Below are 22,785 nucleotides of genomic sequence, written 5' to 3' on the forward strand. Positions count from 1 at the left end.
TCTTTACCAACTCCACAATTCAAGACGTCAATTCTTCTTCAGTTTTTCTTACTCATTGTTCAGCTTTTGCATGCATATGAGAAGACTGAAAAAACCTTGGCTGGGTTAGGCACACATTAGTCTTCAAAGTGACGTCTTTGCTTTTCAACACTTTAAAAAGATCTTTAGCAGCAGATTTACCAATGCAATACATCCTCTGAATTCTTGACTACTTTCATGGGTGTTGATTGTGGATCCAAGTAAAATGAAATCCTTGACAAATCCAATCTCTTCTCTGTTTATCATGATGTTGCTTATTAGCCCAGTTGTGAGGATTTTTGTTTCTGAGGTATAATCCACACTAAAGGCTGTGGTCTTCGATCTTCATCCGTAAGGGCTTTAAGTCCTCTTCACTTTCAGCAAGCAAGGTTGTGTCATTTGCATAATGCAGGTTGTTAAGGGGCCTTCCTCCAATCCTGATGCCCAATTCTTCTTCGTAGAGTCCAGCTTCTATGAAGCTTCAGGTTATTTGCTCAGTATACAGACTGAAAAAGTATGGAGAAAGGATATTACCCTGACACACACCTTTTCTGATTTTAAACCATGCAGTATCCTCCTGTTCTGTCGAAACGACTGCCTCTTGACCTATGTACAGGTTTCTCAGGAGCACAATGAAGTGTTTTGGAATCCCCATTCTTTGTAATGCTATTCCCAATTTGTTATGATCCACACAGTCGAATGCCATTGAATAGTTAGTAAAACATAGGTAAATATCTTTCTGGTATTCTCTGCATTCAGCCAGGATCAATGTGATATCCCTGGTTCTAAGAGCTCTTCTGAATCTGGCCTGACTTTCTAGCAGTTGTCTGTTGATATACTGCTGCAGCTGCTTTTGTATGATCTTCAGTAAAATATTACATGCTTGTGATATTAATGATATTTTTGATAATTTCAGCATTCGGTTGGATTGCATTTCGTGGGAATAGGCATAAATCTGGATCTCTTCCAGTGAGTTGGCAGGTAGCTGCCTTCCAAGTTTCTTGGCATAGACGAGTGATCGCTTCCAATTCTGCATCCATTTGTTGAAACATCTCAATATCTATTCTTGGAGGCTTGTTTTTGCCAATACCTTCTGTGCAGCTTGGACTTCTTCCTTCAGTACCATTGGTTCCTGATCGTATGCTACCTCCTGAAATGTCTGAAAGTCAACTAATTCTTTTCGGTATAATGACTCTGTGTATTCCTTCCATTTTCTTTTGATGCTTCCTGCATCATTTAGTACTTTCCCCACAGAATACTTAGATATTGTAGCTCGAGGCTTGAAGTTTTTCTTCAGTCCTTTCAGCTTGAGAAATGCCGAAGGTGTTCTTCCCTTTTGGTTTTCTAACTCCAGGCCTTTGCATATGTCATTGCAATACTTTACTTTGTCTTCTCTGGCTGCCCTTTGAAATCTTCTATTCAATCCTTTTACTTCGTCGTTTTTTCCTTTTGCTTTAGCTACTCAACGTTCAAATGCAAGTTCCAGAGTCTCTTCTGACATCCATTTTTGTCTTTTCTTTCTCTCCTATCTTCTTAATTACCTCTTACTTTCTTCATTTATGATGTTCTTCATGTCATTCTACAACATTGTCTGGTCTTCAGTCATTAGTGTTCAAGGCATCAAATCTATTCTTGAGATGATCTCCAAATTCAGGTGGCATATACTTAAGGTCATACTTTGGCTCTAGTGGAATTGTTCTAATTTTCTTCAGTTTCAACTTGAACTTGCATATGAGTAACAGATGGTCTGATCTGCAGTCAGCCCCTTGCCTTGTTCTGACTGATGATACTGAGCTTTTCCATTGTCTGTTTCCACAAGTGTAGTTGATTTGATTCTTGTGTATTCCACCTGGCCAGGTCCATGTATATAGTTGCTATTTATGTTGGTGAAAAAAGGTGTTAGCAGTGAAGAAGTCGTTGGTCTTGCAAAATTCTATCATGGGATCTCCAGCATCATTTCTATCACCAAGGCCATATTTTCCAACTACGGATCCTTCTTCTTTGTTTCCAACTTTCACATTCAAATCACCAGTAATTATCAATGCATCCTGTTGAATTTCAGACTGCAGAAGTTGGTAAAAATCTTCAGTTTCTTCATGTTTGGTGTTGGTTGTTGGTGTGTAAATTTGAATAATAGCCATATTAACTGGTTTTCCTTGTAGGTGTATGGCTATTATCCTATCACTGATAGCATTGTACTTCAGGATAGATCTTGAAATGTTCTTTTGATGATGAATGTAATGCCACTCCTCTTCAAGTTGTCATTCCTGGCATAGTAGGCCGTATGATTGTCTGATTCAAAATGACCAACACAAGTCCATTTCAGCTCACCAATGCCTAGGATATTGGTGCTTATGCATTCTATCTTATTTTTGATGACTTTCAATTTTCCTAGGTTCATACTTTGTACAGCCACATTCCAATTTTTAATGGACGTTTGCAGCTGTTTCTTCCCATTTTCAGTCGTGTCACCTCAGCAAATGAAGGTCCCAAAAGCTTGACTCCATCCATGTCATTAAGATCGACTCTACTTTGAGGAGACAGCCTTTCCTAGTTGTGTTTTGAGTGCCTTCCAAGCTGTGGGGCTCATCTTCTGGCACTGTATCAAAGAATGTTCTGCTACTGTTTATAAGATTTTCTCTGGCTAATTCTTTTCAGAAGAAGACCACTGGGTCCTTCTTCCTAGTCTGTTTAGTCTGGAAGCTCAGCTGAAACCTGTCTGCTTTTGGTGACCCTGTTTGTTTTTGAATACTGGTGGCACAGCTTCCAGCATCACAGCAACACTCAAGCCCCCGCAGTATGACAAACTGGAAGACATGTAGGGAACAGAAATATAGCAAGACCATAGAGCCATTTGGAAGCATTATTTGTATATAATATCACTGTCCTCGGCAAACTTTAAATTCTTATTGGTGAGACATTAAATGTAGAACAAGGCCAGCATGCATATTTAATAAGACAGGGACTATACTTCCTAAATCCTTGGTCTGAAGTTATGTCTGAGAGATTAATGTAGACATTCCTTTGCATTTGAGAGAAAAAAGTTCATATACAAAAATTTTGGCTTCTAGAGTATAAGAGAGAAATAACAGAGATTTCTTGAAGCACTGTCAATATCATAGATTGAGTAAACCATTTATGAGTAGTTGAGGAGGTGTGGAGTTGCATCTGAGAGAAGGCAGAGTGTATTTAATACCATCAGTGAATAAGAAGGACCAGATGCTGAGGTGGGTTTTTATTGCAGGGCAGCCATGGGAGAGGTAGAACATTCCAGGCAATAGGCTCAACGTGTGCAAATGCCTCAATATAGGAAAAAGATTGCTGATTTGGAAGAACTGAAATGTGTCAAACATATCTGGAGCTTTGGAAATAAAAAGGAGAGAGATTCAATGTAAGTTTAGGGTAATAGATGTGGGCTAAGTAGCAGAGGTTCTCCTCTCAACAATCCTAAAAATTTTAAGTTTATACTAAGAGCAATAAATTGTCAATGGAGGATTAAAGAGTGTAACATTATTGTCAGAAGACTTGGTGGCACAGAAGTTAAGTACTTACCTGCTAACCGAAAGGTCGACAGTTTGAACCCATCAGCTGCACTATGGAAGAAAGATGTGGCGGTCTACTCCCTTAATGATTACAGCATTGGAAACCCTGTGGGGGCAGTTCTACTTTGTCCAATAGAATCATTGTGAATCAGAATCAACTTGTGGCCACCAATTTTAACACATTGTCTTTGCTTTTTAAAACAATGACTCTGGCTACTGAGTGAGAATGAATTATCCATACAGGGCCATGAGTGGAAACACTACAACACTGGGAAACGAAGGATATATTCCTAAGAAGCAGGATGGCGGCTTGGTCTGGTTGGGTGGGAGAAGTGCACAGAATTGAAAACTGGTTGTGAGGTAGGATCAGAAGAACATGATTGATTGGACACAAAGGGTGAGTATCAGAAGGCATCAATGATGAACTCACAGGTTTTTAACATGAACGACTGAGTTAATTGTGGGTCCTTCCACTAAGAGAAGACACTCGGAGTATTCCGTTATAGTTCATGTTACATTTAGCACTTGCCACTCTATATTAGTGACAAATTACAGGGATCCAAAATAATCTCTATACACTTCTCATTGTGCTGCAATATTTTCTTTGAAAGAGAAAATTTGAGGAAGGGTAGATATTTTCTGTTCAGGTCTTCAAATGTTGAAAGTGAAAGTTTATGCTCTCCCTCTCTGGGAGAAGTTGCTAAATAAAGATAAAATTATAAGCTTTATTATAATAACTTGAATTTAAGGCTAGAGAGTCAGCTTTCCCAGGTCAAAATGGATTAGAGTTTGTGGATTAGATTTAAGGGCAAAATTAAGGTCCTTACTTATTCTACTCTCCCCTGTAAAATCTAGATCCTGTATTCTGCCTGAGGGATGCTCAAAAGTACAGTTCAGTCTGAATACACCTACTCGGCCACTACCGTTGTGTTGATTCCAACTCATAGGGACCATTTAGGACAGAGTAGAACTGCCCCATAGGGTTTCCAAGGCTTTACTCTTTACAAAAGCAGACTGCTACTTCATTCTCTCATGGAGCAGATGCTGGGTTTGAACCAAAGACAATTTGATTAGTGGCCAGTGCTTTATGCACTACTCCGCCAAGGCTTTTATATATACTTGCCTTAGGCTGGGTTCTCTAAAGAAGCAAAATCAGCAAAGCTTATAAAAATATATATACAGAGAGAGATTTATATCAAGGAAATGGCTCATGAAGTTGTAGAGCCCTTAATGTCCCAAGTCCATGGATCACGATAGAGACTTCTCTTGATTTATGTAGCTGCAGAGCTGGAAAACCCAAGATTGGCAGGTCGGGGAGTAGGGCCCTTGTTCACAGGCTGTGAATATTGATGAATCCCAAGATCAGCAGGCAAGACCGCAGATAAGCTGCTAGTTTAAGGCCCAAGAACCAAGGGTCAGACAAACAGGAACCAGCTGCAGGATCCACAATGAGCAAAAACCTTGAGCCCTGCCAGAACATCCACCCACACTCAATGCAGTACACACATCCAAGAAAACTGGCTTCAACTGATTGGTTATTCACAGCAGATGACATCGTGGGGGTGATCGCATATCAAATCTCAACAGGGAAGTAACTACAATGCCATACAACTGTCAAAACACTGAGAATCATGGCCCAGTGAGGTTAACACACAATTTTAAACATCACAGTACACCCTTTGTCAACTTGGCACTGGTACACATCTCCTTAAGCCATACATAATCTCTGAGTAAAGACACTCATAAAGCCATACTTGCACCTAACATGACACAACCAACCCACATAAAACCAAAAAAGTACTGGCACTGTTTACATCTTATATTTTACAAGTGAAGAAAACAAAAATATTTGATGCACACGTACAAAGCGAAGTGCTAATAACGACTATAATCCTTGTTTCTGCAACTGATCACATGGCTGTAACTGGTATTTAGAACTACCTTCTTCTACCACCCATTCTGTATTCCCTTTGCCCTCAGAAGCACCTCAGCTGGTCGCGGTTCTTTTCTTGGTGGAGTGACCCAAACCTTCATTCCTGAAGGGTCTGGGCCATTAGTAGTCATGTAGGAATTGGGTCACTGTAGTTTTCCATTGACTTTAATTACAGGGCATAGTAGTACTAAGAGATGCCCTAAGGAATCTCTTGCTTTCCAAACATATTCTTCTTTGCCTCCATTATGTAATATCAATCCAATTTCCTCTTGGTAATCAGGAGAAATCACACCAGCCAATATTGTAACTCGCTTCTTTGCCTGTTGCTCCAGAGGCTTAAGGAACCCAGAGTTTCATGGTGGCCTTCTTAGCTTCCAGGTCAATGAAATCAGTGATGTGTCTCCAGGTGGGAGCATTCTTCTCTTTGGAACTGAGATCTTTAAACTTGCAGAGAATAAGGTCATGGGGGCAGGAAGCAAAAATCTTCTGAGTGGGTTACTAGGGGTCATAATTAATGGTGCCACTCCCATTTCCATGCCTTGTTTTCTGGACTTATGAATCCTGGCTATGGGAGAAACAGCACCATATATTGAATGCTGATTTAGAGCATGTACAGCCTCCTGGAGAACATTACCCTAATCCTGCAGGTATTGCTATGTAGCTGACACCATAATTGTGTCTTTAGAAGGCCATTCCATTGTTCTATCAAGGCTGGTGCTTCAGAATGATGGGGAATATGGTAAAACCAGTGAATTCCATGAGCATGGGCATACTACCACACTTCATTTGTGATGAAGTGAGTCCCTTGATCTGAGGCAATGCTGTGTGGGATACTAACACGTGGATAAAGCATTCTGTAAGTTCACAGATGGTAGTTTTGGCAGAAGTATTGCATGCAGGGAAGGCAAATCCATATTCAGAGTGAGTGTCTACTTCAGTAAAAACAAAACACTTCCCTTTCCATGATGGAAGTGGTTCAATGTAATCAACTTGCTACCAAGTTGCTGGTATCTCCAGGGATGGTGCCATATCGAGGACTCAGTGTTGGTCTCTGCTGCTGGAAGATTGGGCACTCAGCAGTGGCTGTAGTCCAGTTGGCCTTGGTGAGTGGAAGGCTGTGTTGCTGGGCCCATGCCTAATCTCCATCCATGGCACCACGGCCACTTTGTTCGTGAGCCCATTGAGCAATGATGGGAGTAGCTGGGGAAATACGATGAGTAGTTTCCACAGAATGTGTCATCTTTTCCACTTGATTGTTAAAATCCTCCTCTGCAGAGGTCGCCTTTTGGTGAGCATTCACATGAGACACAAATATCTTCACTTCTTTGGCCCATTCAGAGAGGTTTATCCACATACCTCCTCCCCATAAATCCTTGTCTCCAATTTTCTAATTATGTTCCTTACAAGTCCTTGATCATCCAGCCAAACCATTGCCCACAGCCCATGAATCCGTGTACAATCACACATAGTCCTGTCTCTCCTTCCAAGATAAGTGAACAACCAGGTACACTGCTTGAAGTCCTGCCCATTAGGAGGATTTCCCTTCACCACTCTCCTTCAGGGAGGTCCGAGAAAGGGGCTGTGATACTACTGCTGTCCACTTTCCAGTGGTGCCTGTATATTGCCCTGAACCATCTGTAAAACCAGGTACAAATTTTCTCTTCTTCAGTCAACTGATCACAAGGAAATCCCCATGAGGCCATAGGTGCAGACTGGAAGATGGAAGGCAATATGACAGGAATGGAGATCATGTACATTAGAGCCACTTCCTCATGTAACTTACTTGTGCCTTCAGGTCCTGCTCAGGTACAATCTTGTATATACCACTTCCATTTAATGATGTAGTGCTGCTGTGTATGTCCAACTTTATGGCTCTGTGGGTCAGACAACATCCAGTTCATGCTGGGCAGCTCATGCCACATGATGACTTGGTGTCCCATGGTTAAGTGTTCAGTCTCTACTAAGGCCCAGTAACAAGCCAAAAGCTGTTTCTCAAAAGAAGAGTAGTTATCTGCAGAGGATGACAGCGTTCTGCTCCAAAATCCTAAGGGTCTGCACTGTGATTCACCGACAGGTGCATGCCAAAGACTCCAAACATCATCTCTACCTGCCACAGGCATTTCAAACACCATTGGATCAGGTGGATCATATGGCCCAATTGGCAAAGTAGCTTGCATGGCAGCCTGAACCTGTTGTAGAACCTTCACTCATTCTGGGCCCCACTAAAAACTAGCAGCTTTTTGAGTCACTTGATAAGTAGGCCAAAGTAGCACACCCAAATGAGAAATATGTTGCCTCCAAAATCCAAAGAGTCCCATTAGGTTCGTACCTCCTTTTTAGTTGTGGGAGGAGCCAGATGCAATAATTTTTTCTTCACTTTAGAAGGAATATCTTGATATTTCCCACACAACTGGACCCCTGGAAATTTCATTGAGGTGGAAGGTGCCTGAATTTTTTTTTGGATTAATTTCCTACCCTCAAAAAAAAAAAAAAAAAAAATTTTTTTTTTTTTTTTTTTTGTTTAGCACACAAATGTTTTACCAATAAGTCCAGAGTCATTGACACTTCTTCCTTACTAGGTCCAATCAGCATAATGTCACCAATGTAATGGACCAGTGTGAAGTCTTGTGGAAGCGAAAGGGAATCAAGTTCCCTGCAAACTAAATTGTGACGTAGGGCTGGAGAGCTGATGTTGCCTTGAGGCAGGCAACTGAAGATGTATTGCTGGTCTTGTCGGCTGAAGGCAAGCTGCTTCTGATGGTCCTTTAAAACAGATATGGAGAAGAAAGCATTAGGCAGCCATACCAATAGCTTCATGCCAGGTACCAGGAGATGTATTAATTTGCTCAAGCAATGAGACTACATCTGGAATAGCAGCTGCATTTTGAGTCACCACCTGGTTAACTTTTGATAACCCACTGTCATTCTCCAAGAGCCATCTGTTTTTTGCACAGGCCAAATTGGTGAGTTGAATGGAGATGTGGTGGGAATCACCACTACTGTATCCTTCAAGTCCTTGATGGTGGCAGTAATATCTGCAGTCCCTCCATGAATGTAGTATTGCTTTTAGCTTATTATTTTCCTAGGTAGGGATAGTTCTAATGGTTTCCAATTGGCTTTTCCTAACATGAGTCCCTACTCCATTTGTGAGGGATCCACTGTGGGGGTTCTTCCAGTTGCTGAGTATGTCTATTCCAATTATGCATTCTGGAACTGGGGAAATCACTAAAGGATGGGTTCAGGGACCCACTGGACCCACTGTGAGATGGAAATGAGCAAAGATTCCATTAATAACCTGGCCTCTATATGCTTCCACTCTGACTGGTGAGCCACAGTGATGGCCTCCTGGAATTAGCGTCAGTTCAGAGCCAGTATCCAGTAATCCCTGAAAAGTCTGATTATTTGCTTTTTTCCCAGTAAACAGTCAGTCTCATAAAGGCTGCAGATCTCTTTGGGGAAGGCTAGAAGAGAGATTAACACTATAAATTTTGGCAATGTATTGGAATCCTTCCTCAAGGGGACCCGGTCTCTCCTACATTCAAGGGGTTTTTGGTCTTTATACTCACTTAAGTCTGGGAATTGATTGAGGGGCCATGACTCTCTATTCTGGCAATATGAGTTAGACTGCTGTTCACTGACCTAGAATTCATCCATTTTACAAATCAAGGAAATATATAGTAGCGTTCCTCTGTATTTCACTCCTAGGGACACCATGACTAAGTAGCCAACACCATAAGTCATAAAAGTCAGACTATCCTGATTACTGCTTTGATGCAGCTGTGCATTATGCCCACCTTGTCTTTGGGGATTGAGTGCCACCACTTGGCCCCTACCACCATAGGCTCCAATCAGTCCCATTGTAGTTAGATGTCTTAATTCAGTTAGGACAGTTCCCTCTGTCAAATCTGACTTACATAAAACAGCAATCACAGTACTCTTCAAAGATGCTGGGGCTCCCTTCAAAAATTTGTTCTCACAGTTGTTTTAAAGGGGGTGTCCTCTGGCAGTCTTTGTGTGGTCTGTAGGTCTAACCTGATAAATCCACTATAGCGTGCCAATTTCCCTAAGCCTTTGGATACTTTCTTCTACAGTATACCAAGGCAGGTCTGGTACTTCAGCTTGGTTCAGTATAGGCTATCATGTGATCCATGCTTCAGCAACACAAAGGTGATGGTTAAGTTTGTGTGTCAACTTGGCTGGGCCATGATTCTCAGTGGTTTGATAGTTGTATGATGTTGTGATCACTTCCGTGATGAGATGTGACATTATGTGATCACCTCCATGATGGAATCTGCTGTGGGTAGCTAGACAGTAAAAAAAAAAAAAAAATTTTTTTTTTTTTTTTTTATAGAAAAGGTATTTCCTTGGGCGTGTGGCTTGCATTGAATATAAGTGGATTTTCTGGCAAAGCTTGTGGGTTTTTGCTCTTTCTGGACCCTGCAGCTGGTTCCTGTTCATCTGACCCCTGATTCTTGGGACTGGAGATAGTAGTTTACCTGCAGTCTTGCCTACCCATCTTGGGATTCATCGACTTTTGCAGCCTGTGAACAAGAGACCTACTCTCTGAGTTGCTGATCTTGCCCACCGCTGTGGCTACGTGAGTCAGGAGAAACCTCTACCCTGACCCATAGACTTGGGGCATTACAGCCTCTGCAACTGTGTGAGCCATTTTCTTGATATAAATCTCTCTCTCTATATATATTTGTATGCTTTTCTGGTTTTGCTTCTCTAGAGAACCCAGCCTTGGGTTCTCTAAAAACCAGTCGTTTTTTGACCGGTTTTTAGAGAATCCAGCCTAAGACACTAACCAAATCAACTATTAGATTCTTTCCTAACTTCTTGAGCTAAAACACTGAATGAAGAATCTGTGCTTAGTGAGCCCATATCAATAAACTCAGACTGATCCATGTTTATGTTCCTTACACCATTATCCCACACCCTTAATAGCCATTCCCAAACATATTCCTCAGGTTCCTGTTTGTACATATTAGAAAAGTCAAGCGGTTCTTTCAAAGTGTAGCATACCTCCTCATAGTTTACACTTGGTACTTCAACTTTTGGGTTTCACTGAGACTTGTCTTGTTATAGGTCTAGAAGACAAAATTGGTGGGGAAAATGTTTTGAGAACATTCAGCATTGTCTTGTAAAGAATCTACCTCAGGTGCTATCCTATAAAAAGGCCCTCTAGATGCAGCTAGGTTAATCTCATTAGATGGGGCTGGAGGGGCTAATGGTTCTGTTGGTAGGAGTGATACAACAGAATTTGGGGAATCAGTGTTTCTGGCTTCCTGATTATCTGCCCATATGACCCCATCTCAGGTTTCAGGATCCAGTTTATTCCCAATCAATGCCCTGAACTTAACTTCAGAGACCTCTCAAGGTTGGCAATTGAGTTGGCATTATAATTCAGCCACTCTTACAATAAAACTCTGGCTTCAGTTTTTGGCAATATCAGCTCTGTTACTACAAGAAACAAGGCTTTTTTTCAAGGCATAAATGAAAACTTTGAAGTCGTTTCTGCGGCGCTTGATCTTTGACTCTAAAGCCCTGAGTCATCTCTTTCTTTCACCAGTTTTGTCTAGCGAAAGTAGGACCAACCAACCAGCTCCCTTATACTTCTCATTATGAAAAAATTGTAGAAAGGTGTCATACATGCAATCACCCACAGTCTCTCCTTTCACCAATACCTGATCTATTGGTGATGATATTTTGTGTATTTGAATTGCCACCTCATGCCATGGATTAGCAGTGCCATCTTTATACTGGAAGTAGAGGCATCAATACCTTTAAGATTAACCAGACTTGAGAGCCAATTTAGAAAATTCATCTTTACAGTTTTGTTTCTCTGGAACCACCCCTGGTACCAAATGTCTTAGGCTGGGCTCTCTAGAGAAGCAAAACCAATAAAGTGTATAAATATATAGAAGGAGAAATTTATATCAAGGATATGGCTCACATGGTTGTACAGGCTGTAATGTCCCAAGTCTGTGGGTCAGGATAGAGGCTTCTCCTGATTCACATAGCCACAGGGCCTGGCAAACCCAAGATCGGCAGGCCAGGGAGCAAGGCTCTTGATCACAGGCTGTGAAGATCAATGAATCCCAAGATAGGTAGGTAAGCTGCTAGTTCATGTCCCAGGAACCAGAGGTCAGATGAACAGAAGCCAGCTGCAGGATCCAGAACAAGCAAAAGCTCCTGAGCCCTGCCAGAAAGTCTGCCTACACTCAGTGCAGCCCATGTGCTCAAGGAAACTCCCTTCGACTGATTAGCTACTCACAGCAGATCCCATAATGGGGGTGATCGCATATCAAATCTCAACAGGGAAGTGGCCGCAACATCACATGACTACCAAACACTAAGACTCATGGTCCAGCCAATTTGACACACAATCCTGACCATCATACTACTCAACAGTATTTTATATGTAACCTACTTTACAAATTCGTTTAACATTAAAGCAGAGTCTGCAACAGAAAGAAGAGCACCTCCTGGCCAACCTTTGCCTAGTCCTTTTTTGTGGTGCAATGAGTAGCTTTTCTGTGGCCTTTCTAGCCATGGTCTTGTAAATCCTACCCAAGTGATTGGGTGGGACTGTGCAAATAAGTGTGGCCCACCAAGGGGACTGGTCGGTTTTGTCTTAAAAGAAAGCCAGTTCCAGAGAAGAGAGAAGATCTCACCATTGCAAGGAAGAACATCCAGGAACCAGTACATTTTTGAACCCGGGATCCCTGCACTGAGAAGTTCATTGAACTGAGAGACTCAGAGAGACAGAGAGAGCTGTAACACTGAAGGCAGAGAGAAGCTGTGACAGAGACCTGGCAGCAGAGATTCGGCAGTACAGACTCAGCAGCAGGAGACAGTGTGGTGGCATCTTAGCCAATGGAGAAAGCGGAGTGCTTTTGGGAAGAGGCTAAGGGCCAAGGAGAGGCATGCCTGTGAGCATGCCTGGGAGGAGGCTGTTCTGATGGAAGAACTGTATCCTGAGTGTTCCCGAGCCCGAGTTGTAACTGTTACTTCCCTAATAAACTCCATAATTGTTAGTATTATTTGTGAGCTCCATCTGGCCATTGCAAAGAATTACTGACTCCAGCAGAGAAGTAGAGAGTGCTGTGGGAGGACAGTTGGTGTCAGAATTGGTAAAGATGGCTGATAGAGGAGGCATGTCTAACCTCTGTCTCATGGGAATCAGCCTGGGCCTGTTGATCTTGAATCTCCTTCAATCTTGTGAAGTTAGAGGAGGTCAGATACCACCCCTTTGTCATTTGTACATGTTCCTAGTTTATTACACGAGAGCAGGAAGCAAAGGACAACCCCGACTCTTCTGAAAAATCTTTGAAACAAACTGGAAAAGATGGAGAGGCACAAATACTAACCTCAAGGCAAAATGAATATCATGCTCTTAAGAATTATGTAATCTCCCCCTCCCTCCCTCCTCAGAAAAGAGCAAATCAGGGATGTGAAAGTAAATTCTCTCTTTAACACATTATGAAATGTCCTAACAGCTATTAAAGCTTATTGAAGGAACGTAGACCAAAGATTGTCTTATGGAGGAGGCTGCCTCAAAGTGCCCCTCTCCTGTCATTTCCAGGACCTCATTCTGAACTATGTTTCTTATTGTAGAACCTTTTCTGCTGCCATGACAATCCTGCTGGAATCACAACATACCTCACCAGAGGCTGAGTCTGGTGTATTTCAGGGGAAAGAGCGTGATTTACACTCCTTTTTGCAGAAATGGATGACAAGGACATCCTTGAGGATGCGTGTTGAGGTTCTCGGGGTGAGTCAAGTGCAGATCTGGGAGAAGGCTAATGATGTTGTAAACTCAAAACTGATAAGATCTAATGACAAATATCTCTTCTACAAGACTCATATCAACTGATCTTTGGGACAGCAGTATTTGATGTTCAGGCCCTATCTCTTGAAAAAAAAAAAAAGGCAGAATATTCTATCACATCATGTTTCTAATCCATGTGGGTCATCCATGACAAATACATTTAACTTCTGCATGGATGAACAGCAAAAGAAAAGGCCATGTGTGAACTAGATGGTGTCCTCTCCACAGGCCTTCCTGATACCTGATGGCTACCTATTGGTGGTATCTCTCTCTGGGTGACTGTCTCAGCCAGTCCTGCTCTGCAGGTGATGAAAACTCTTCAATGCTCCATGCATTTCCCCTCTGGAGTCTTAGGTCTATTTCCCTGAAAGAAATAAAGGGTATAAAGAAAGACAGGTTAATGCTAGTGGAAGGAGAATGAATATAAAAGTCTACCTGTAGCTCTGGCTTCAAAGCACTTGGACGAAGCCATTGTGGACACTTTGAATCCTTTTTAATGTCATGGCACGATTATACTCAAACTCCCCTAATTTTTGACCTGTATCCTCAAAGTCATGACCTCAGGTCCCAGATCCTAAGAACATGACATATTTGCTCTTTTCTTCTTGTACCCTATATGGACTCTCCTTCCTTTAGGTCACTTATCCTTGCTAGAAGACTTTTTTCTAACTGCTGATTCTCCACTGTCTGAGCATGTGACAAAGGAGAGCAACAGTTGTCAGAGGAGTACCTATGACATCTTGGGTTGTCATTGTGGGTACCAGTACAGTGTCTCTGAGCATGTCCTGGCACATTCTTTTTTTTCTTTGAAATTCCGGGTTAAGTAATAGATATCCTAAGAGATAATTCTGGTAAGTTACTATATTCACAATTCTTTATATGGAAAAAAATTCACAAGAGAATATCAAGAAGCACATCTGACTATTCCAAATGATTGAGAAGGAAAGTAACTCAATGGTTGGAGAAATGTTGGCTTGAGCATGATTCCTGTGATGGGTAATTGGTTTTTACTTTTGTTATCATTTCTAGGTTGTCCTAATCCTGACTGCCTTGATAATCCTCAGCTTGGGAATAATAATGCTATGTGTCTTCTTGCTATTTCATGAGCCAGCACCCACTTCTGTATATACAGGTTACCCAATATGGGGGTCAATAATGGTGAGTAGAGTACCTTGGACATAACTGGAGAAAGTGTTCTTCTTCTACCTTGTATTTCTATAACCTTGAGAAATATATCTAATCTCCCTCTCAGTTTTTTTCATATTTAATGTGGGAGTAATCATATAAAAGACATAGGAAATTAGGCAAATTACATATTTAATATATATCAGTTATAAACATGTAACCAAAGACACAAACTAGAATGGGTTATATATTGAAAGCACTGATTATTTCAAAATGAGAAGGTCAGTGGCAAGTCATTTGCAGGTCAGTCCTTGGTTGGTGATGCAGGACCTCATCATGGCCTCCTGGCAGACCATATCAGATTTCTTGACTTAGCTCAGTGTTCAGAAATGTTTTATATATGCATATTCCCAAACCAACTATAGGCAATGAGGTAGACTTGCCATTATTGGCTTGAACACATCAAGATTCACAGCTGTGACTGGGGAGGGTTCATTCGACTGTGAAGCTTATAGGGCATTAAACAAAATGATGGCTTTGTTAGCATGGATGAGAAAGGGAGGTGGTTGTTATGCAGGCAATTTATAGTGTCTGGTCCAATGACTACTAGGTCTTAGTAAATGGTTTAGGCAAGCAAATGAGACTATTAGATCAATTTCATTTCACAAGTTTAATAACTATAATTAAAATTAAATTTAAAAACAAAATTAAATTTGTAAGAAAATTTCAAAAGTGCTTCCCCGGTAAACACACAAAAAAAATTTTCTGAAAATTGAGAGCATAGGTGAAAATAAAGTATCAAGTTTCATCCACTAACAAAAGGAGAAATCTTTATAACAACATTTATATTAAAAATCAGGGAACTGATTCAGGCATTCAGGGGCTTCCATTTTTTTACCCCTGTAAAGTTAGGAAGAGATAGTTTAGAACTGGCTTTAAGCTCTCCTTCGCCTATTTACAGAAGATGTTCAAAGTTTGAAGTACAGCAAATGCTGTCCTGTGTCTGGGAATGCTTTATATACCTAATAATATTAATGCCAATAATACTAAAACCCAAAACCAAACCCATTGCCTTCGGGTCGATTCCAACTCAAAGTGACCCTATAGGGCATGCCCCATAGGGTTTCTAAGGAGTGGCTTGTGGACTCGAACTGCCAATCTTTTGGTTAGAGTCAAATGCTTAACCACTGCTCCACCAGGCTCCAATTCCAGTAACAGCTATCATTAAACTCTTACTATGATTCAGATCCATGAATGTCTGTCAGTTTGCCGTACCATGGTGGCCTGTGTGTTACTGTGATGCTGGAAGCTATACTAGTAATAATTCAAATACCAGCAGGGTCACCCATGGTGGACAGATTTCAGCTGAGCTTGCAGGCTAAGACAGACTAGGAAGAAGCACCTGGTGGTCTACTTCTAAAAAAAAAAAAAAAAATTGGCCAGGGAAAGCTTTATGAGTAGCAGCAGAATTTGTCTGGTACAGTGTCAAAAAGATGAGCACCTCAGGTTAGAAGGCACTCAAAATATGACTGGGGAACAGCTGCCTCCTCAAAGTAGAGTCATCTTTAATGGTGTGGCTGGAATCAATCTTTTGGGACCTTCATTTGCTGTCGTGGCATGACTGAAAATGAGAAGAGACATTTGCAAATATCCATTAATAATTGGAACATGGAATGTACGGAGTATGAATCTAGGAAAAATGAAAGTCATCAAAAATGAAACGGAATGCATTAAGATTGACATCCTAGGCATTAGTGAGCTGAAATGGACTGGTACTGGCCATTGTACATCAGAAAATCATTTGGCCTACTATGCTGGGGATAACAAACTTAAGAATGCAATGGCATTCATCATCAAAAAAGAACATTTCAAGATCGATTCTGAAGTACAACACTGTCAGTGATAGGTATTATCCATACGCCTACAAGGAAGACCAGTGAATATAACTATTTTTCAAATTTATGAACCAACCACATTGCAGTGATAATTACTGGTGATTAGAATGTGAAAGTTTGAAACAACGGAAGATCATCACTTGGAAAATATGGCCTCGTTGATAAAATGACGCTGGAGATCACACCATAGAATTTTGCAAGACCAAAAAACAAACCTTTTGCTATCGAGTTGATTCCAACTCATTGCGACCCTATAAGACAAAGTAGAACTGCCTCAGAGGATTTCCAAGGAGCAGCACGTGGATTCAAGCTGCAGCTGTGGCCCTTAACCACTGCACCATCAGGGCTTCCATGACCTATTAATTGGACATACTTTTCTTCGATGACATAAACTGCAACTATGCAGGTTTTTTTTTTATGCAGGTGGACCTTGCCGGATGGATTACACAGGAATCAAATCGACTACATCTGTGGAAAGAGATGATGAAAAAGCTCAATATCACTCAAAACAAGGCAATGGGTCAAATGTCTAAAAGACCATCAATTGCTCCTATGCAAGTTCAAATTGAAGCTCAAGAAAATTAAAACAAGTCCACGAGAGCCAAAGTACCACTTTAAGTATATCCCATCTGAAGTTAGAGACCATCTAAAGATAGATTTTACACATTGAACAGTAATGATAGAAGACCAGAAGAGTTGTGGGATGACATCAAGGACATTGTAAAAATGGTGGGCAGTGGTGTCCAATCTCCTCTAACTTCATGAGGGGGAAGAAGAATCAAGATCAACAGCCCAAGGCTAATTCCTATGAGGTGGCAACCAGACATGCCTCCTCTCTCTGCCATCTTTGACAATTCTGACACTCATGATCCCTCCACAGATCTCTCTACTTCTCTGCTGAATTCAGTAATTCGTTTAGATGGCCACACAGAACTCACAGATAACACTCACAATTATGGGGTTTATTAGGGAAATAACAGGTTATAGTTCAGTTTCAAGGATGCTCAGGTTATAGTTCTCCCATCAGGACAGCCTTTTGTCAGCTGTGCCTGCAGGCATGCCTCTCTCTGATCTCTTGGCCACTGCTCAGCTTGGGCAAGTGTTTCAAAGCTCTTTAACTCTGCTGATAAGTACCCTGGAGCAATGCACTCTGCCAGTAAGCATTGGCCCAAAGGTACCCAGCTGTAGCTCCTTCACCCGTGCCTAGAGGCAACCTACCTTGCCAGAAAGCCTCTTGCCTGAAGACACTCAGTTTTCTCATGGAGTTGGCCAGGAAGCCCACTACTCCTTCTCCTGACAGTCTCTCCTGTTGCCGTTTCTCTGCCACTACGTATCAGTCTTCATTGTCATCTCTTTCTCTCTCTCGGTCTCCTGATTTCAGGATCATCTCAGCACAGTGATCCTGGGGCCAAAGGACTCCCTCTACTCCTGGGCTCTTCTTTCTCTGTGGTAGTGAGATTCTCTCTTCCTGGCTATGAGATGGATCATTTTAAACCTAAAGGGGTGGCATAACTGACCAATCCCCTCATCAGTGTTCCATATACCTTATTAGTCTGGTTTCGCACAAACGTTTGGAGGGAGTTACAAAGACTATGGCCAGAAGAGCCATATTAAATAATTCATTGCACCACAGACATCATGCATGAAAAATGCAGAAGATCGTTAAAAAGACAAGAAAGAAAAGACTAAAATGGACAACAGAAGAGATTCTGAAACTTTCTCTTATACTTACAGTAGCTAAAGAGAATGGAAATATTGATGAAATAAAAGAGGTACACAGATTTCAAAAGGTGTATCAAGAAGACGAAGTATAGTATTATAATGAAATGGGAAAAGACCTAGAATTAGAAAACCAAAAGGGAAGAACACTCTTGACGTTTCTCAAACTGAACAAACTGAAGGGAAAATTCAAGCCTGGGGTTGAAATAGCAAAAGATTTTATGGGCAAAATATTGAACGACACAGGAAGCATCAAAAGAAGGTGGAAGGAATACACAGAATCACTCTACTATAAAGAATTGGGCAATGTTCAACCATTTCAGGAGATAGCATATGATCAGGAACTGATGGTAATGAAGAAAGAAGTCCAAGCTGCCCTGAAGGGAATGGCAAAAAACAAGGCTTCTGAATTGACAGAATACCAATCGAGATGTTTCAGCAAAGAGATGCAACACAGGGAGAGCTCACTAGTGTGTGCCAAGAAATTCGGAAATTTGGAAGTTGGAAGACAACCAACTGGAAGAGATTCGTATTTGTGCCCATTCCAAAGAAAGGTGAGCCAACAGAATGTGGAAATTATGGAACAACATCATTAATGTCACAAGTAATTAAAATTTTGCTGAAGATAATTCAAAAGGAGGTGCAGCAGTACATCGACAGAGAACTGGCAGAAATTCAACCCAGATTCAGAAAAGCTCGTGGAACAAGGGATATCACTGCTGATGTCAGATGGATCTTGGCTAAAAGCAGAGAATGCCCGAAGGATGTTTACCTTGTGTTTCATTGGCTACGTAAAGGCTTTCAACTGTGTGGATTGTAACAAATTATGGATAACGTTGTGCAGAAAGGGAATTCCAGAACACTTAATTGTGATCATGAGGAACCTGTACATAGACCAAAATGTAGTTGCTCAAACAAAACAAAGGGTTTAATGTCAGGAAAGGTGTGTGTCAGGGTTCTATCCTTTCACCACACTTATTCAATCTGTATGCTGAGCAAATAATCTGAGAAGCTGGACTATATGAAGAAGAAGCCTGCATCAGGACTGGAGGAAGACTCATTGACAACTTCCTTACAAGGTACAAAAACCAATGCCAGGAACCAATCAAAAGTTTCCCTTTTTCTTTTAAAATCTCTTTAGTCTCCAGTACAGGTAAACCCTTTGCCATCGAGTCAATTTCAACTCATAGCGACCCTGTAGGGGAGTAGAACTGCCCCTTAGGGCTTTGAAGGAGGGGACGGTGGATTCGAACTGATGACTTTTGGTTAGCAGTCAAGCTCTTAACCACTGCACCAGCAGGGCTTTCCAGTACAGGTATATTTGTTTTATCAGAATCACATTGCATTATCCCCATGTTAGTCTATTTGATCAAGTTTTCTTCCAGTTGTATATGCATAATATTTCACATTCCTTCTTAAGTTTTTTCACTTAAAATACTGTATCATTTTCTGCTGTGGTAAATGAGGTACTTTTATTCAGTCTTATCTTCAAACATACATACACACACAAATTAATAATATGTATATATAATTTCTGTTTTTAATATTATTCCCATCTGCCATATTAACTTCTCTTATTTTTATAGTAGTTTCTAGTTGATATTCTTGGATATTTCTAAAATAACTCACAGTTAAACTTAATTAACACTAATTTTAACCATTTTTTTTTTCAATTTTTTGAGTATAATTGTATTGGTTAAGATAATATACTCAGAACAGTTTACATACTAGTGGTCATCTTTTCTTGATTTTGATTTATATGATACTGGGGTTTTCCTATTAAACATGATGAAAACTTTAGGACTGAGATGTTACATTATATTATGGAAGATCCAACTCTTCATATTTTATCAATAAATAATGTTAAGTTGCATTAAATGTATTTTCAACATATATAACATCAGAATGTGAGTTTTTTCTTTAAATCTACTAATTTTATAGATTATTATGTTATTTCAACATTTTGAAAAATTGAAGAAATACTAGATTCATTACATTTAATGTGATGGAGAATTCTCTCTGCTGTCTTTTTCTAGAAGTGATTTAGTTTACAATAATCATCTCTATGTCCTGATATTCCCCATGTGTCTGTCAGTTTGTAATACTGTGGAGGCTGGAGTGTTGCTATAGTGCTGGAGCTATGCCACCAGTATTCAAATACCAGCAGGGTCACCCATGGTGGACAGGTTTCAGCTGAGCTTTCAAACTAAGACAGACTAGCAAGAAGGACCTGGAGGTCTACTTCTGGAAAGAATTAGCCAGTTAAAACTTTATGAATAGCAGCAGAGCATTGTCTGATACAGTGCTAGAAGATGAGCCTCTCAGGTTGGAAGGCACCCAAAATATGACTGGGGAAAACCTGCCTCTCAAAGTAGAGTCAACCTTAATGATGTAGATGGAGTCAAACTTTCCTGACCTTCATTAGCTGATGTGACATGACTTAAAATGAGAAGAAAGAGCTGCAAGCATTCATTAATGATCCGAATGTGGAATGTATGAAGTATGACTCTAGGAAAATTGAAAGCTGTCAAAAAATGAAATGGAATGCATAAAGATTGATATCTGAGGCATTAGTGAGGTAAAATGGACTGGTATTGGCCATTTTCAATCAGATAGTCATATGATCTACCGTGCAGGGAATGAAAACTTGAAGAGGATTGGCATTGAATTCATCATTAAAAAGAACATTTCAAGATCTGTCCTGAAGTATAACGCTGTCAGTGATAGGATAATACACCTATAAGGAAGACCAGTTAATATGACTGTTATTCAAATTTGTACACCAACCAACAAGGCCAAAGATGAAGGAATTGGAGATTTTTACCAACTTATGCAGTCTGAAATTGATCAAACATGCAACCAGGTTGCATTGATAATTACTGGTGATTGTAATTCAAAATTTGGAAACAGAGAAGATGGAGTAGTAGTTGGAAAATAAACCTTTGGTGATAGAAATGAAGCCAGAAGTCACACGATAGAATTTTGCAAGACCAACGATTTCTTCATTGCAAATACCTTTTTTTCAACAACATAAATGGTGAAAACACCTATGGACCTTGACAGATACTATGCACAGGAATCAAATCTACTACATCTGTGGAAAGAGATGGTAGAAAAGCTCAATATCATCACTCAGAACAACACCAGGGGCCGATTGTGGAACAGACCATTAATTGCTTATATGCAAGTTCAAGTTGTAACTGAAGAAAATTAGAACAAGTCCACAACAGCCGAAGTACAACCTTGAGTATGCCCCACCTGCATTTAGAGACCATCTCAGGAATAGATTTGACACATTGAACACTAATGACCAAAGGCCAGAGGAGTTGTGGAATGACATCAAGGAAAGCATACGTGAATAAAGGAAGAGATCATTAAAAAGACAGGAAAGGAAGAAAAGACAAAAATGGATTACAGAAGAGAACCTGAAACTCGCTCTTGAACAGTAAATGGAAGAAATGAAGTAAAAGAGCTGAAGGGATTTCAAAGGATGGCATTATAATAACATGTGTAAAGACCTGAGATAGAAAACCAAAAGGGAAGAAGACAGCATTTCTCAAGATGAAAGACCTGAAGAAAAAATTCAGGCTTCAGGTTGCAATATTGAAAGGTTCAACAGGGAAAATATTAAATGACGTAGGAAGCATCAAAAGAAGATGGAAGGAATATACAGTCACTAAACCAAAAAGTATTGTTTGACGTTCAGCCATGTCAGGATGTAGCATATGACCAGGAACTGATGGTACTGAAGGAAGAGGTCAAACTACACTGAAGGCACTGGCAGAAAACAAGGCTCCAGGAATTGACAGAATCCCAACTGAGATGCTTCAACAAATGGATGCAGCACTGAAAGTGTTCATTTGTCTATGCCATGAAATTTAGAAGACAGCTACCTGGCCACATGGCTGGAAGAGACCCGTATTTGTGCCCCTTCCAAAGAAGGGTGACCCAACAGAATGTGGAACATAACAAACAATATTATTAATATCACACAAAAGTAAAATTTTGCTGAAGATCTTCAAAAGCAGCTGCAGCAGTACTCTGACAGGGAACTGACAAAAATATGAACTAGATACAGATGAGGACATGGAATGAGGGATATCATTGCTGATGTCAGATGGATCCTGGCTGAAAGCAGAGAATACCAGAAAGATGTTTACCTGTGTTTTATTGACTATGAAAAGGCGTTTGACTGTGTGGATCATAACAAATTATGGGTAACACTTCATTGGACTCATGCAGAATCTATACATAGATCAAGAGGCAGTCGTTCAAACAGAACAAGGGGATACTGCATTTGAAGTCAGGAAACATGTGTGTCAGTGTTGTATTGCTTTCATCTTACTTATTCAATTTGTATGCTGAGGAAATAATCTGAGAAACTGGATTATATGATGAAGAACTCTGAATCAGGATTGAAGGAAAACTCATTAACAACGTGCGTTATGCAGATGACACAACCTTGCTTGCCAAAAGCAAAGAGGACTTGAAGCGCTTACTGATGAAGATCAAAAACTACAGCTTTTATTATGGATTACACTTCAACATAAAGAAAACAAAAATTCACAACTGGACCAACAAACAACATCATGATAAACAGAGAAAAGATAAAATTTGTCAAGAATTTCATTCTACTCGGATCCATAATCAACATCCATGGACACAGCAGTCGAGAAATCAAAAGGCACATTGCATTGGCCAAATCTGCTGCAGAAGACC

The 22,785-nt window shown here is 40.5% G+C and overlaps 1 protein-coding gene across 3 annotated transcripts in view; it reads left to right on the forward strand.

Annotated features, from left to right (window-relative positions):
* Window positions 1-22,785, forward strand: part of LOC111753189 (membrane-spanning 4-domains subfamily A member 4A-like) — a 59,790-nt gene that overhangs the window by 2,529 nt on the left and 34,476 nt on the right. For all 3 annotated transcript variants that reach the window (XM_064288005.1, XM_064288006.1, XM_023559710.2), the window contains 2 exons: window positions 13,114-13,270; window positions 14,357-14,485. In XM_064288005.1, coding sequence (XP_064144075.1) covers window positions 13,130-13,270; window positions 14,357-14,485 — 270 coding nt within the window. In that variant the 5' untranslated portion in view covers window positions 13,114-13,129. The remainder of the gene's footprint in view (window positions 1-13,113; window positions 13,271-14,356; window positions 14,486-22,785) is intronic.

The sequence above is a fragment of the Loxodonta africana genome, chromosome 7, assembly GCF_030014295.1.
Source record: "Loxodonta africana isolate mLoxAfr1 chromosome 7, mLoxAfr1.hap2, whole genome shotgun sequence".
Lineage (NCBI taxonomy): Eukaryota > Metazoa > Chordata > Mammalia > Proboscidea > Elephantidae > Loxodonta > Loxodonta africana.